General features: G+C 40.0%; 1 protein-coding gene across 5 annotated transcripts in view; it reads left to right on the top strand.

Annotated features, from left to right (window-relative positions):
• The window catches only part of chd6 (chromodomain helicase DNA binding protein 6), a 100901-nt gene that overhangs the window by 41564 nt on the left and 41814 nt on the right, over nt 1-17523 (top strand). For all 5 annotated transcript variants that reach the window (XM_086293072.1, XM_086293073.1, XM_086293075.1 and 2 more), the window contains exons 3-8: nt 9383-10022; nt 12435-12579; nt 15474-15627; nt 16603-16752; nt 17003-17068; nt 17180-17241. In XM_086293072.1, coding sequence (XP_086149198.1) covers nt 9383-10022; nt 12435-12579; nt 15474-15627; nt 16603-16752; nt 17003-17068; nt 17180-17241 — 1217 coding nt within the window. The remainder of the gene's footprint in view (nt 1-9382; nt 10023-12434; nt 12580-15473; nt 15628-16602; nt 16753-17002; nt 17069-17179; nt 17242-17523) is intronic.

Raw genomic sequence — 17523 nt, 5'->3', positions numbered from 1 at the left:
GGAATTCCCTGCTCTCTAAGCAGTTACACATGCAGATATACCGGCTGACAAAGTAAGAATGAAATGAAAATGGCTAAAGACTGAATGACCAAAAGAAAGAGAAAAAGCTTCTGATGTATGAGCTGACGTCAGAATCAGAGAGGCTGTCGGTCTGTACAGACATACAGACAGCAACGAAAGAGTTACCATGGTGACCACGTGTTTACGTTCACCTCCCCTCTCCCAGCAGCTTTGGCAAAGAGAGCCAGTTTCCATGGCAACGGCCCTGATACCCCCTCCTCAAACCCACTGGCGACTAGGCCGCTCAGCGTGTGTGTGTGTGTGTGTGTGTGTGTGTGTGATTCATTGGGATGATTCCTCATACCTGTGTGAGAAGCAGTAAGCACATCTGCATTGACATCACGAAACAAGGCTAGTCAAACTCAATTCTCACCGCATAAAAACTGCAGTTATGAAAACAAACGCACCTGCTCTGTGTATTGCATACACTGGCTAAACGCACGTCTGAGTGCCATGCATTTTTTTTTCAGGCAGAAATGTCCGTTCAACGAGGATTTGGATGCAGACGCAAACATATGCGAATGTCACTCGGTCATTCCACATTCACATGACCGGGCGAGGTTATTTCTCTGCAGACCATGTGCCCATTTTCTCCACTTTCTAAATACAGTCAAGAGCGTCAGAAAGGGCTACAGCCAGTTTTAAACCCTTTACCACTCCCTCTGCTTTGCTGTCATAGGAACCACACCATCTTTCCTCTGACAAGCCTCCATCAAATGTGTACGTAGGTGTGTTGGGGGAATCAATGCTTTGAAAAGTCTGTCTTGTTGCTATTAGCCCCCTGAAGTATGTCAGGCTACATTTTCATCAGCTGCATTCAGAACGGCACCTTTCTGATTCAAAATTTAACATAATCACAATAATGAGTCTGCGCTGGCTCATTTTCAGAACACAATCGCTTCCTTTGCCAAGTGCAAAAATGTGGTACAGCTTGTGTTAGTGACATTGGTGCAGAAACATATGGGCAATGTACAGTCTTTCCAATTACTTACATATGGACAGAGCACACAAACAGCAGTGCCACATATGGCAGGGCCTGCTGTCCATAGGACTTTATGTGTAGTGAACACTTGAACACAGCTGGTGGATATAGCACACAAGCAGACATTATATGGGAAGTTTATATTCAAGTCACAACACATGAATAATTATTGATTTTAATTGCACTAAATAATTAATACAGAACATGTTGTTCTGTAGTGGATGAAAAGCTTGTAGCAAACATTTGATTTGTTATCACCACACCAAAGATTTCCTCTTAAGCTGCTTCTTTTTCAGAGATAGTGAGGACTTTTTTGTCTTACTTTTTGTGTTTGGATTTTAAACTAGTGCTTTGATGATTGTTCAGCATCATCATTTAGTCAGTACTATTCTCATTGGCTTGTTTGTACTGATCTCCTTCTGTAGGTAAGTTATAGTTCTTCTGATAGCTGGTCTTTACTTTTCCCTAACACTGAGAAATAGCCTCTATGTACACATACTTAAAAGGTTATCTTAGCTGCAGAGCCTGGTGTAATCCTTAATAGCGGGTAGCAGTTGCTGTCAGACCTAAAGTGTAACACTTGGGTAAGTAATATAGAGCACTTGTGTTCAACATTATATCTGTTTAGTTATTGAAATGTGGATAGAAACAAAAACACTGTGGCTGGCAGGGCATCAAAAAACCAAGAGAAGAGAAAATGACGCTGTCAAGTGTGCCAATAAATTTAAAGTAACAATATTTTTGTTGACCCTGGTGTTTCAATGCTAGAGTGCCACTGCAGGTTTACCATTGCCAGGGGTTAACTCAACAGATTATACCCACTGTAGTTAAATATTTATAGTGACTAAAAACATTGTCTGTAACTCTGATTGTAAATGTGTAGTATTACTGATCATTTTCTGTAATTAATTTTACACTCATTACTTAGAAAAGTCCAGGACTGCATTCTCTATTCACTTCACCCCTGCTGAGTGGAATTGATGTCATTTGATTTCTCCAATCTTTCTATGGTTCGGTGTTTAAAATAATTGTTTTGTTTTTTCTTACTTTTACCTTTTGAATCTTAATACAATCTTTATGTTTAATATTTATGGCAAAAATATTTATTATACATTTACGCAACTTAGAAACAACTTTTGAATTATTGCTAGTTTAAGTATAACCTTGTTTATTTTGTGTTTTTTCAAGTAGATGATGTTCTTCCATGCTTGAATAATAATGTCTTCATTTATTTGGACCAAAAAAACCCACTAGTCTGTTACCAGTATACATGCCAGTGTAACAAATGTGATGTTGTTATTCATTAGAAAAATGTGTTTTTTGTTATTTTGCTCCCTTGAATGGTTTGCTTTCTGTCACAGCACACTTTGTTTACAGAATAGATTAGGCTGTATTGTCCTATCCAGCAAGCGTAATGGGACTGTTTCATCTTCAGCCATATGTAAATCCTGACTACAAATGCTTTGGGTGCATTTTCAGGTCTAATCCTCTTATGAATCAAATTTTGAACTTCTAAACCAAAGGCTCTGACTTGTTAAATTTAGTTGTTCCTCCCCAGGGAGTCCCGGTTAATTGATTAAAACTAGCACTTATGAAAAGCAGTGAAGACGCAGCAGGGCATCTGTCTTGGGGATTATGTTTCTGTAATAAAAACTGTTTGATATCTAAAGTGAATAGGGGCGTAATGGTGCACTAAATCCATAGTTTGCTATGCACACTAGTAATAGAGTCATACTTTGATATCATTTTCTGTACCGCAGAAAAAGCAAAGGAAATGTCTAAATTGGCATTTGGTGTTATGTTTTAAAAAAGGGGAACATTTAAAAAGCGTCTATCTTGTCATGATTATCTCTATAACGTTTGAGGTGCTTAAATGCTTTTAGTAAGCAAGACTGACATCTAAGTCAAGTGCAGTATATTCAGTATATTGCTGTATATGTGCTTCTTTCTGTGAAGAACGAGGACACCCATGTTATCTAAAGGAACTTCTTGGTATTGTTAGTGAACAAACTAACCAAATGCCTTGTGTTTACATGCATTGTTAACTCACTGAACATGGAGTCATGGTGATTAATCTGTAAAATGTGATTAATTAGATCTTGTAATGTGAGCTAACATATTGTATGCGTTTCGTGAATAACTCACACTGCAGTAAGCTAATAGACAACAGCTACTGCTCTATGAAAATGTAACTTCTGGGAGTGCAGGTACAGACATAAATAGACTTGTGACAATAGCTGTTTGTATCAGCTGGAACCAAACATCCTTGCATCATAAACCTAAGTGTTAGCAGTCTTTTTCAGCAATTTATAAATAAGTACACCTTCCACTCATTATGATGATGTGGATGCAAAATTGTTACATTAACGTGCAAAAAATAATGTTCAGTTTTTATGGTGTAGATTAATAAACAATTCAGTGAAATAAATAAGTAAATAAATACATTTAGTTTTTCCATGCTTTTCTTCTTAATGTTTCAGTGTAACTCACTGCAACGACTCTACTATGAGTACATTTCAGCTAAAGTTGCAGATGATCTCAGCTATTGCTTCTGCCCTTGCTTATTCACGTTCCTCTTCTTTTGCGTTTTATTCATTCTCATTGGCTACAACTATCTCTTCTTTGTCGTCTCCGGTTGTTTAGCTGTGACTACAGCAATGCTGGAAGTCTACAAATTAATTGCACAGATGATGACAATGGTGGAGCTAGGGCTGAACGATTATGGAAAATAATCTAATTGCGATTTTTTTGCCCCAATATTGCGATTGCGATGCGATATGCGATTATTTTTTAAGGTATTTGTCTTCTGTATTATTAAACAAAGACAAGCAATACATCATATAGTATGGCCAATACTATATTACATTAATTTTAAACTGTTCTTTCCTGGAAGACAGACCTCTGTTATGATGACATGAGGTGATGCATGAATTGATGACTGACATTTTTATTTAACTTCTTCAATCACAACAGTATATTTGAACATACACAATAGTTTATTTTTAGCTTACAAACATCTGAGCATAAAGTGCTGACAAGGAACCCTGGTGTAAACATTAAAATGAAAGTCAGTACAATGTGCAGATTGCAGAAATATACATAAACAAAATCAGTGGCTTTACCACACTCAGTTTTTCGACATCTGTGAACTACTAGACAGTCATTCAATTAAAAAATAATATTAAATAAATAAAACTAATAAATAAAAATACACACATCTTACTGATCTCTGTAGTCAGTAACATTACACATAAAGTGCAAACATAATAGCAATTGTATAAACACACACACAAACACGCCTTTAAAGTTTAAAGGCGTGAAATTGGACGGTCTAGCCTTCTGATTAGCTAATCAGAAGGCTAGTTCTGATTAGCGTCACCGCTGTCTCGGTGGAGTTTAATAAACTCGGCCGTCTGCTTCTTGCTATCTAAAATATAACCAGACACTGGTGTAAATTCTCGACTGTCTCATACTTCTGTTTAATAAGTTTTCTGTTTGACGTTTAGTCAGCTGTGTGAAAACCAAGGAGGAACCCACCCGGGGGATTAATAAAGTTTTATTTTATCTAATCTAATAACTTTAATCTCAGCCAAACCGATTTACTCACGAACAAACAAAACACTGAAAAAAGCCCAACAATAACATTTTTAGGTTGTCTAAGTGACTTATATATTACGTTTAACCCGAGCAGCGAAACTCCGCGGTGATCTGAAAATGATGTGCCGGGAGTTGTGCCGTTCTCGGCCGCATCAGTAACCCTCGAGCTCCCGGCTAGCTGTCGAGCTGGTGGGTAGCAGACGCCTCTGAAAACGTCGAAGCACTTTTGCAAATATGGGATATCTTGATAAACCGAGCAGATATTTGATGTTTACACAACTACTTTCTCGCCTGAAAATATGTTAAAAGTTTATTTTGTGACCCAGAAAGATTAGTATGAGTAATTTTAAAACTTAGTAGCGGCCGCCATTGCTGGAAACTGGAGTTTGGCTGGGCCGCGCTATGAATTCTGGGATATGGTAGTAATTTGGACAGCCTTCGGCGCGTCGCTGTGACGTAATCGGTCTACAAATGCGGCCTCAGGAGGATGCAGCCCATGAATTGTATAATATAATCGCAGTATAATCGCAGCCTTTGCGGTTAGAAAATTGCACTTGATCATGTCGCGATATTATCGCAAATGCGATATATCATTCAGCCCTAGGTGGAGCGTTTCCCTGTGTGTTTTTGGAAGTTTAATTTGCTACTACCTGTCCAGATTTTAATCCCTAACCCAGCTTTTGCCTCCTCCTGAACAAAAATACTGACCAGCTATTTTTCAATATTCTTCTGGATTAAAGGAGTGCACATGAAGTGTCACATTTAAAGAATTGACATCATTATTTACACAACCTCAGCTATGCAGAGCCGCTGTGTCTACCCACATGTATTTTGTTATACATGTACAATGATTATAAAGGGCTTTTCTATTCTATTGTTCCATCTTAGCCATCTACCCAATCATTGCCTCTGATACTGGCAGCATTTCTTTGTAGTTAAAAAAAAGTCCTTATAAGGCAGTGAGTGGTGTTATTTTAATAGCACTGATGTTTGGTGAACAGCTCCCTGGTTGCCAAATATACTCTATAATATACCTGGATAGCTTGGCAGGTAAAGTTTGTGCATGATATGTTAGCAATCCCTTCAGGGTTTTTCTTTAATTAAGCACAAACCTGCATTTGGACTCAGAGATAATTGGTGAGTAAAGGGCACCATAGCTTCACAAAACACATAGTTTGTGCTGGTGTATAAAGTATGGCAACAATTTTTTGTATAAATGTCCCAAAGTAGGAATTGATGCTACGATGGAACGTTATATCACGTTGGTCAGATGTTCTGATTTTCTGTGCCATGTTAATGTTCTGCAAAGTATATTTTTCTACTCAGTATTCAGCATCATGCCGGAGCAGAAGGTAGGAACTATAACATAAAATTAATTATTGAAATTATTTTAGTACTTGCCAAAACACAGTGGTGCCATAAACCTTACATTGGTGGATGGTGTAATAAATTATTTTTTCTTATTTTAAAGTACAAAAATGTCCTACGTTTATCCTGTTTGTTATCTCAATTACAAATCTCTAATATCTAGCATCTTTCTTTTTTATATGACTGCTTTAAGTTATGAAGTTCTCATTTGTTTCTTAGCTGAATACCATCTTGAATATCTAATAGTTCACAGCAACTGTTAGGTTTAGTTATGACGCTGCAGAGTCACAGAGTGGGCAACATCTTGTTAAAGCTCTTGAACTGGCTGTGATAATACAATAGAGAAATTGGATTTGTGCTAAATATGAGCAATATGCCATCATATTCCTGTAGACTGGAGTTCATCTGGATGCTTCTCTGGTGTCCTGGATTGTTGATTACCTGACAGGAAGACCACAATATGTACGTCTCCCACAGTGTGTGTCTGACAAGGTGATTAGCAACACAGGGGCACCACAGGGGACTGTCCTCTCCCCCTTCCTCTTCACCCTCTACACCACAGACTTCAGCCACTGCACAGAGACCTGCCATCTTCAGAAGTTTTCTGATGACTCTGCGGTGGTTGGATGCATCAGCAGGGATGATGAGACAGAGTACCGGGCTGTGGTCGACTCCTTTGTCACGTGGTGTGAGCAGAATCATCTGCAGCTCAACGTGGCAAAGACCAAGGAACTGATCGTGGACTTCAGGAAGACCAGGAAACACTTGACCCCTGTTTCAATCCAGGGGGTCAGTGTTGACATTGTGGAGGACTATAAATACCTTGGAGTACACATTGACAATAAACTGGACTGGGCTAAAAACACCACAGCACTTTACAGGAAGGGCCAGAGTCGTCTCTATTTTTTGAGGCGACTGAGGTCCTTCAACATCTGCCAGAAAATGCTGAGGATTTTCTATGAGTCTGTGGTGGCCAGTGCGATCCTCTATGCTGTTGCATGCTGGGGGAGCAGGCTGAGGGTCGCAGATGCCAACAGACTTAATAAACTGATCCGTAAGGCCAGCAATGTTGTGGGGATGGAGCTGGACTCCCTCAAGGTGGTGTCGGAGAGGCGGATGCTGTCCAAGATAAAGACAATGTTGGATAACACCTCCCACCCACTCCATGACATGTTGGTCAGTCACAGGAGCTCGTTCAGTGAGAGACTGAGATTACCGAAAAGCACCACTGAACGACACAGGAAATCATTCCTGCCTGTGGCCATCTCCCTGTACAACGCATCCACTTAACACACTGTTTGCTGCTACAACTACACATGTTTCTTTTCCAAATATTTATTTATAAGTGACTTATGTATGTATGTATGTATATATATGTATATATTGTACTATTCTTAGTTAGCGTATTGTCTGTCTTGTCTTAATGTTGGTTTAAAATGGAGCACTGTAACAAAAAATAATTTCCCCCAGGGATCAATAAAGTATTCTGATTCTGATTCTGATCATTGGATGCAACACCTTAGAAATGCCTCAATCAAGCACTGCAGACTTTAGTACAAGCTGTGTTTAACCCCATGAAATTGCAATCTCTTTGTATTTGATATAAAGTAACCAATGGATTTTGGAACATCTTATCTGCATTTTTGATTTTAGCAGATAGGTACAATTTGCCCACATGTTATGCTGACCTTGAGGTCCACCTACTAGTCATGAATATTTATGGTTGCCAATATTTATGCAGTCACAAGAGACTTATTAGCATACTTGAGCTTCGCTTCCTACCTAATTTCAATGAGATGACAACCTGATGTCATAATCAGAGGTGGACAATGAAGCTAACTTCATCTATTCTCCATTAATGTTAGAGATATAGCCGTGATGGAAATGACCCTTTTGACATTTACAGCACTGCTTAAAGATGATGCAATAATTCACGTTTGGATCTGTTAGGTTAGAGTGGAAGAGTGCTGTGCTGATTGAGCAGTTGGGAGCAGTGTTGTTGAATGGACTTTGCATTTTTGACTGTTTCAGAATGAGGATTTAGGAATATGTGGTGTCACAAGGTCCTCGCAACATCGCATGGTTTGATCTATTCCGAAATTAGGGATATTTCTGAATGTATCGCTATCCACTACTTACAACTTTACTCATTTTCCGATTTAACATACAAAAAAACAAAAAAAACAAACATGTTTAAAAGTAGCCACTTTTTGTGTGTGTGTGTGTGTGTGTGTGTGTGTGTGTGTGTGTGTGTGTGTGTGTGTGGCCTTTTTCAGCTTTATTTGATAGATACAGTAAAGAGAGGACAGGAAAGTAGGGGATTGTCTGTCCATTTTAACTAAAAACAAATAAACAATTAATAAGATGTTAAGTTTAGTTTTAGTTTGCTGTGACACACCTGGTAGTGAATCAAAGCCAAAGGTCAGATGTTGCACAGTAATAACTAATTTAAGAGTCAATAAATGACCTGAATGTTAAAGTCCAAGAGTGTTTTGACTAGAACATCAGTGTGGTAGTTGGTCCTGGGTAGGAGGAAGAGAGGGCTGTGAAGTCGACCAGAGTTTGATAGGTGGAAGGCATCATATATGAAGGTTGGCTTCCTCAGGTTTCCTGTCAACGTAGACACCTGCTGAAGGGCCTTCACTAGACGATTGTGTGTGAGACATTGGGCGTGCAAAATTCAGTGGGCCTTCTGAAATGTATGCTGATCGTGCAGAGAGGCCATGATTTTGAAGCAAGTACTCTGTGTTCCGGAGGCATTTTGGATTGAGAGAGAATTAAACCAGGAACTGAATGAGAATTTTCTTATTAGGGTTGTTGCAAACGGCAGATTTTTCTTCGATATTAATCAACTACCATTATTGGAAGCTTTGTCTAATTTTCTCCTCAGTTCATCTCCACCGACTCTGAAGAATATTTCCCATACTATTTGGCTTCAGTATGTTTATTTGAATAGAGAAAATAAACAGCAGTGTTTTATTTTTATTTCGTTTATTTATTTATTTATTTATTTTTGCTATGTGTTGAAAGTGAACCAAAAGAGTTGAGCTGTATGCTGTTAAGAGCAAAACAGCGAACTGAAAAATGCAAAGTTTCACAGGGCTGAAGGGAACTGGCGAGTTGGGTGTTAGTTCTCTGCACGTCTGATGCTACAGACATTCTTTTTAATGTCACATGTCTTCATGAGGTTGATAATTATTTTTACATACTCAACACTCTGCTGTTTTGGAGGACTTTTGCTTTGAAACGTCTGCTCAGGAGGTATTCATGAGAAGAATTTAAACCAAGCAGTAAAGTAGAGATGAGTAGAATTTATTAGTTAATAAGGAACAGTATAATGATCAACTGTATTTATGACACACTCTTCTTTTTCAGATGTTCACTGGCCTCTTGAAGCACACACCACCTCAGGCCTCCGCTGCAGCAGCCTCTTCCTCGGACCAAAACAGCAACGCACAAACTACAGCTCCCACAATCCCACGGGGACACCTGGTTGTGGGCACCAAGGACCAGCTCCGCCTCCTCACCCCTGTGGGCAGCACGGTGACATCCAATCACTGCACCACATCCGGGGTCCACGCTGCTAAGCACTCCGGAGGAGCGCCACGGCCTCCCTCCTCTATGAGCGAGGAGGATGATGGAGGTGGCGGAGGCAGGGTGAAGAAGAAACGAAAGAAAAAGGACAAGAGGGAATGGGAGAAAGCAGGAGTGGAGTGTGAGGAAAAGGAGAGCAGCAAACCAAAGAAACGAAGGGAGGAGAGGGAGCCAATAGTGGTCTCCCTGAGAAAGAGCAAGGAACCCAAGGAGGGAAAGGAGAGAAAGGAGCGTAAGGAGCGCAGGACCAAGGGAAAGGAGGGCAGGACAGAGAGTGAGACGGTGCTGAAAAATGTGTCGGGAGTTAAAACGTCAGGTGCCGCCGTTTCCCCGGGATCGGCTCAGATGCCTGTCAAGGTTCCTGGCAAAAGAGGAAGAAAACCTAAGGTCAAAGTCCTACCTCCTGTACCCTCGAATCAAGGTTTGAAGAGTGTCAAGTGTTTTTGTTTGTGTGGTAGTGACAGCAAGAAGTTTTGGATTGTGTTTTTAATAGTGTAGTTTGCTTTACCTACAGTAGGGATGTGCATGATTAGTTTACTAGGCAATTAAATATTACTGCCCTTGTTAATTGGTACCAGAAATACTTTTAGGTTAAGCTACCTCTTCATAGCTTATTAATTTATCCCATCTGCAAAAAGTGTTTATTCTGATGTGCCACATGCCGTTTTTCAAGGCTGTGTCCGCTGACAGCTTCTTAATGTCTAATGATGGTACCAGTAGTAACTAGTAGTAAAAAAAAAATACACCCAGGCTGCTTTACTTATGTGATGGTGGCAGTGTTTGCTGTCTGCTAACCTCTGCTGCTTTGAAGTCTGTGTGAATGAGTGTCTCGTTCTGTGTTTTGTCAACAACCAAAGAACAAAACCTTAAAAATGTGATGACAACAGGCGTTTGAGCTCGAACAGTTCAGGACTAATTGGCAGGCGAGGATGATGCCTGTCCTGTTTGTAAATGTCCTTAAATCATGATCAGACATGTCAGCATAAATATAGGTTATTATAATGCGATTGTTGGATTTAATTAAGACCGAGTACGCATGGTTATGTGTTTGCACGTGTGTGGGTGGGTGTATTAGCATTCTTTCAATAGCTGAAGAACAGAAAAAGATTTTCTGCAAGAATTATATCAGTGCATGTTTGATGATGCCAAACCCAGCAATAGACTTAGATGACACTGAAAGTAGGATAATAGAATTTATATGTATTATTGAAACAACTACAAGCTGCATTTTGGATTCTTTGTCAGTGCTGCTGACAGTCCACTGTTGGCTTGGGGACAGTGTATACTCTCAATGCTGTTTTTGCGACCAAACAACAACAAAACAAACAACACAAGAAAAAACCCCACATGTTCCCCCGTGGGTGAATATTCACGGTGATGTTGACATTCTTGGTTAATAAGAACATTGTGCCTACGTCAAGATTATTTTCATCAGCGTGCAGACTCTTCCTTTTGGATCATGTTTGTGGGGTCCTGAAAATTATTGAGTTTGTATAAAATTTAGCCAAGATATTAATATTTTCATGCTCTGCCTATGATGAATTAAAAGAACGTACTGACCCCTTAATCGCTTAGCTGGACCATCAGGTCAAAATGTCAATATTTCTGGTACCGTATTTCCCGGACTACAAAGCGCACCTGAATATTAGCCGCACAAGCTAAAATCAGGGGAAAATCCTGTTTTGTACATACATTAGCCGCACCTGACTAAAAGCCGCAGGTGTTTCAATGTTGACTTATCATATGTAAGAGAATATGCACAAAGGGAATTGTCAGGAAAGAGATGGCTGTTTGGAGACATCACTTTTATTAATATTTTGAAAAACAAGTTATGGGTACATATTTGCACATGTAGTACATAACAGTAGCCTACAGCACACCAGAAAAATAGATTCGGACTACCTTTTAGGCTCAGGTGCAGTGACACAGCTTTAACAAGAAGAAAAGTCAGTCATTCACCACCATCTTTCTCTTCTTCCTGCGCACTAAAACCACCAAAGTCCTCTCCTCCAGTGTCGGATACAAACAGGCTCATGATGGCTTCGTCATCCACTCTCCGCTTCTCTCCTTCGTTGTCACTTTCAAAACCAAAGAAATCCTCGTTGTCAGTGTCAGAGTCGAACACCCTCTGAAGGGCCGTGGCGGTGTCCTCCTCTCCATCATGCAGCAGTCCAGCCCTTCAAAATCCGTTGGTGATCGTGGATGTTTTCGCACTTTTCCACGCTGTCAGATTCCACCGGTGGAGTTGGGCATAACTTGCTTTTCGCAAGTTTATCGCCGCTCATCATCCACGCCTCCCGCTGAACGCGTACCGCTACTTTGAAGTTTGTTTTTCGCGCTACTTCGTACGGCACTACGTTGCCTGGCGGACGGACATGTGACTAACATAACACTCTTGAACCCCGATCCTTCCGCCAGGCAACGTAGTGCCGTACAACAGCGGAACACACAAAACAAATCGTCTTACGATATGACAAAAATCATGGACAATCCATAGAAAAGCCGCACCTGACTAAAAGCCGCAGGGTTCAAAGCTTGTGCAAAAAGTAGCGGCTTATAGCCCGACAATTACGGTACTTTTGTTTAGTGGTATTTAGTAAATGTAAGCCTGCTTGCCAGCCAAGTACAGTGTTCAAGAATGCAGGGCGTTGCCATACAACGGCCCTAGCAAACTAATATTAATACATGTGCATCAAAAGAGCTGTGGGGAAAAAAGAAAAAGAAAAATCAGCTTCAGTTTAAGAATGACTAAAGTTATCATGGAAGTGTGACCACCGCCGCTTGTCCTGTACAAGAGCTTGCATTAACTCACAAATTTCCAAATCCTCTTCAGCTCGTCCTACCCAAGGAGTCCACACAAAAGTCCCAGGGGGGGCACACGGCACCCAGGCCGCCCACAGCCATGGTAAGAACCACGGTCAGGCGAACAGCAAGACGCCAGTCCCGTCAGCGCCAAAACAGAGGGGTCGAAAACCCAGGTAAGACTTTCGGACAGGCTAACAATTCATGGGTGGAGAGAAGAATTTACAAGGAGAATATTGCTATAGGGAAAATAGAGAAAAGAGGCCGCACTAGAAAACCCCTTGAAGTGCACAATAATGGGGTAAAGCGAGGAAGTCGGCAGTAAACCTGTCGTGTGCAACAAATAATGCAGTTCCTTGGTTACAAATATTTCACTTTGAAGCTACATTAAGGAGAAATACTAAAGAGAGACCCAGGACATCATGAATGCATAGTAAGGTTTTGACCTTTGCAAAATAAACCACTAAAGTCAAGCTGGTGATTTCTGGAATTTGTGAATTTTTGAAAGCTAATTAACTTTGGAAATGTGTTTGGATCTTAATTTTAATGTGAAGATAAACAAACACGTCCATGCAAGCTGATAAAATGTTTCTCTTTATCAGCCACGCCATCACTTCAGAGATGCTATTCACGTCTTATCTCACAAACCTCTTATAAGCACATGAGGATGTATAAATATGATACAGATGCATATACCTTAATAACAGACTGTTTAATTGCAGTTGACAACCTTAGCTGTTCTTCCTTTACTGTCATTGCTATTCCCCCTTCTATTAATCAGCTCACTTTTTAAAAGCTGAGCAATTGGAGGGTAGATGGAGGGAGCACTGACACATCTGCCACAAATGCTGCTACTGTCATATTTTATATCCTCAAATAGTAATCAGGCTTTTTTTTTTTTTATTTAGCTCACCTGCAGAACACACCTGTATTAAAGTTTGATCAGCTTAATTTCTCATGTCTTAATACAGAAACTCATTTTGATGAGTAACTGAAGTGTGATCACAAGATGCACGCGTACATTTTAAATAACATTAATAACTGCACTCTGAACTTAACCAGACCTTCCTGTAACCCTTTCGTATATTAACAGCCTTACTGTTTAAGTGGATGGAACCATTTAATCTCTTAGTGGAACTTTTATTGTAAAGCATTAGCATGCGTACGATACCCAACAGCAGCTGTACCAGATTGTATTTCCTCAGCTTGTGTCTGCGGCCAGGCTTTTATTTGTTCTTGTCATCTATGCACTTTGCCATTTTCAGACCTAGCTTTCAGGTGGCTACTGTTGGTTATTTTAAGAAAGAATGGCAGACTTTAGACAGGATTTCTTTGTGAATTACATTTGTGCTAGGATGATCTTAGATGTGTCACAGCAGCATGCAGTAACTATTGGGTTGTGGATAAAGAGAAAGATTGGAGCTCAAGAGATTGGTGTAGACTGGAATGCATATTTGTGACAAGTTGAGTTAAGGTTATGATGCTGTAATGTGAATGAGAGAAAGGAGATGGTGTCAGAGAAAGAGCAGGTTTCTCAGACAAAAGCAGTACATGTGCAAGCAGAAATTTATGATGAAAATAGTTTGGAAGAAATGGATTGTGAATGAATGAGGGAGGACAGAAATGGCAACAGATGTGAAGTTAAGAAAGGAAGCAGCCGAGTTATGAAAGACAAAGAAGGGAAAAAAACACCAGTGAGTGTGAGAAGAGAAGAAGCTGCCAATGAAAGTTATGAAGAGAATGTAGGAAAGAGATGATGATCAGTGCCATGAAAGGGGCGGGGGTGGGGGAGTGGGGTAGTAAGGATGAGAAGCTACAGGGATAATGATGTAAAGGAAGAGTGGAGATAAGAGAGGAGAAAACTAGATAAAATGTTAGAGAGAGAGAGAAGATCCACTGTAGTAATGAAAAGAAGACCTTGTGAACTCTTCTGGCTTGGGGTCATTTCCAGGTTATGCTCTGGTATCCGTCATGTGTTGTTCGAATAAAACCATCCACAGGAAGATTAGAAAAGCCTCATGTGGTGCAGCTTCCATCTTAATCTGCTGCTTTTGTCTTTTCTTATTGCTCACTTTGCCACAGTTTTTGTGCAAAAGAGAGAAAATGTCTTTAACCGGTGCAGGAGATGAATCTGTTTTGCGCCTTGGACTCTGCCTGCCAGTATTATCCTAAATCATTAGTCACCATAAGCAGTTCATGTGTCAGCTGCATTTTTGACTTAATAGCATTTAATTGTTATACTGTAAAGTCAGCGGCAGAAGAAAGTGTGGAATATTGAGTAATTTTTTCCAAAAGGTGACTTATACTGCATGTCAACATTTTGTTTAAAGTTTTATTTTGTATTTTTTTTTATTTGTGTCAACGATGCTTGATTGCTCATTCGACAGGCAATAAATATCTGCTCGAGAATGTCAAAATTTTTATGTTGCTTCCCTTCTTAGTTTAAAATGAATAGCTTTATGGCAGTATTCTATACATTAATAAAAGGAGTCAGAAAAAAATCAGGGTTCCCCAAAGGGAAATTGTTTTATTGCAGTTGTTGTGAAAAAATGTTGGGAAATCTACAGAAGTAGAAATGAGACAAAATGACATTTCTGATGGATAACATTTTTTAAAAAGGGGAACAACGGATTTCCATCATACCACAATTTGATTTGACAAAGTGAAAACAAAAAGAAATGATTTGTTCGTTGTAGTTTTAGTAAGTGCTTGAAGCTGGGGACCTATCATTTCAAGTAATTGAACATTACACTTTGCTCTTTTGCGTTAACTCCTTTATTAAAATGTTGCAAACAATGCATTTACTGTCATTTCTCAGGCTCTGATTTTGCTGTCAGGTAGCAGTTGGGCAGTCTCGTTGTAATCTGTGATCAATCAGTGGTTGTCTTTTGTGATTAGGAAATGACAGTACTTCTGCATATTAGCATAAAGAGTAAGAGCTGAAAGAACTTCCTCAACCAGTCTGCCACAAATCCTCAGGGAGCAGCAGAGTTTCCAGCCGCTGAGTGAGAAAATGCTGCTGCAGGCTACTAGAGTGGCGAATTACTCATCAGAATTCCTGCCCTCACAGAGATCCTGGCGCAGCGCCGGTGGAGAAGAAGAAGAAGGGGAAGAGGAGAAACCAGGAGCTGGCTGTCCAGGAGGGGGTGGAGAGTGATGACACTACCTCAATGTCAGCCATTAACATGGGTGGAGAGGACAGCCAAGACCCCCTGGATAATGCAGTGAGTGCACAGCAAAACTGGATAGAGGCTGAACACAAAAGGCTGTCATCACAGTATTTACAAAGAAAAACCTACACAAAGGATAAAGGGTCAATTTGATGATATTCTGAACATCAGTAGCATTCTTAATGGCAGGAATCTTAGCAGTTTTTTTCGTCTTTAGTTATATACCACTTTTAAAACAACCAGAGCTGAACAGAGTGCACATTAAAAAAACAGGGAATGTCAAAAATAGGTGCACAGACCACCAAAATGGAAAACAGGATTAAATGTCTAAGGCCATTAAATAAACAAGAGCCACCACAAGTTGAAAGCATGTGTTGAGATTTGCGTCATTAAGGAAGGAACATTTGACTGTGCGATGCAGTCCGCAATTAGAAGCAGTTCTTCTAGGATCTACAAGGCTTAGAGGTAGGGTGGAGGCAGATGAGCGCTTAAGTCAATTCAGTATTTGACAGGCATACAGAATGTCAATGCTAGTGCTGCTGTAATGCTTCTCTATTTTGCTGGTGCTAATTTGGAGTCTTCCAGCAGCACTCTGTAGCAGCTGGAGAGAGTCTGAGCTAGCCAATACACCAGTGTGTTTCAAATATCCAGGAGAGCAATGTGTTGATAAAAGTCGTCGTGTCACTGAGAAATCGGATGGGCTTCAGGAGTCAGGTGGAGTTTTACAGATTGCTTCTCTTTTTGACTGGAAAGACATTTTTGAAGGCACAAAATAAAATGGACAAGATTTCCACATCGGAGTGTCAACCTGACTTAATTAGCTTAGCATTCTTTCTTACATTCACTGCAGTATCTGCATTGTGTAAGAGTAACACTGATACACAGTCGCTGAGCATAAACATTTAATCATTTCTCTTTTCTTTAGTTTACATGTAGATATACTTCCTCATGCCTTCTTTTTAATTCTTCTGTCCTTTTTTCTCCTCGTATTCTCTCTCTTTTTTTTTTTTTTTGCCCCTCCTTCTGCAGAAGCGACGTTCGGGACGACAAGTCAAAAGGAGGAAGTACAACGAAGATTTGGACTTTAAGGTGGTAGATGATGACGGAGAGACCATTGCAGTTCTTGGAGCCGGTCGCATCGCGGCGCTCAATGCCACTGCTCTGGCATGGCAGGCTGAGGTAAGCACATAGATGGTCATCTGGTTCTTTCTTACTTTTTCCTCTCAGTTTTGTTATATCTATGTTATCATTAAGGTTTTATAATATTTAATATCTTAATAATTATAGCTTTTAAATACATTTTTGGTGTTTATCTGATTGCAAAGGTTTGTTGCTTTGGAGTCTTAGTGTTAGGCCTGTTTGAATAAAACCTTTGCATTGCATTGCAGCCTTAAGCTTCAGTAGTTAATCTTCTGATTCTGTCTCTCAGGAACCACCTGAGGATGAGGCCAACATCATTGAGAAAATTCTGGCTGTAAGAACAGTGAAGAAAGAGGTGAAGGACAGAGAATGAACACACACACTCGGCTTATATAGTTTTTTTTTTCTTTATCGCTGCTCGCTTATTTCTCGTTTATTAGTTTTGTCTCTTTCTGTATCTCCATAGACGTCATCATCAGAGGACCAAACGGAGGAGATTGAGGAATTTTATGTCAAATATAGAAATTTGTGAGTACCTCTTTGACATTGGTTATTCATGCAGTTACATATACTGGAAATTGATATTTTTAGCTGTCACGGATGAGGCCACTTTCACTGTTGTATGTTTTCCTGCACAACAGTGAAAACATTCCTTTGCCTCTTGTGTGATCATTGTTGGAGGAGGCACAGGTTAGAGATGTTGTGCTGCATTGCAGGTTTGATGTCAGGTTAGATCAACTGTTGGCAAAATCGTGTGTTATAGACTAGATTAGAGTAGCCCTTTATTGTACATGTACAACAAAATTGTGG

Source organism: Aulonocara sp. 'chitande type north' Nkhata Bay, linkage group LG5 (assembly GCF_057382095.1).
Source record: "Aulonocara sp. 'chitande type north' Nkhata Bay isolate Kocher_YH1m ecotype deep benthic linkage group LG5, A_spYH_male_GT1.1, whole genome shotgun sequence".
NCBI classification, from domain to species: domain Eukaryota; kingdom Metazoa; phylum Chordata; class Actinopteri; order Cichliformes; family Cichlidae; genus Aulonocara; species Aulonocara sp. 'chitande type north' Nkhata Bay.
The sequence above is the reverse complement of the archived record's forward strand: the minus strand, read 5'-3'. Positions and strand labels throughout refer to the sequence as shown.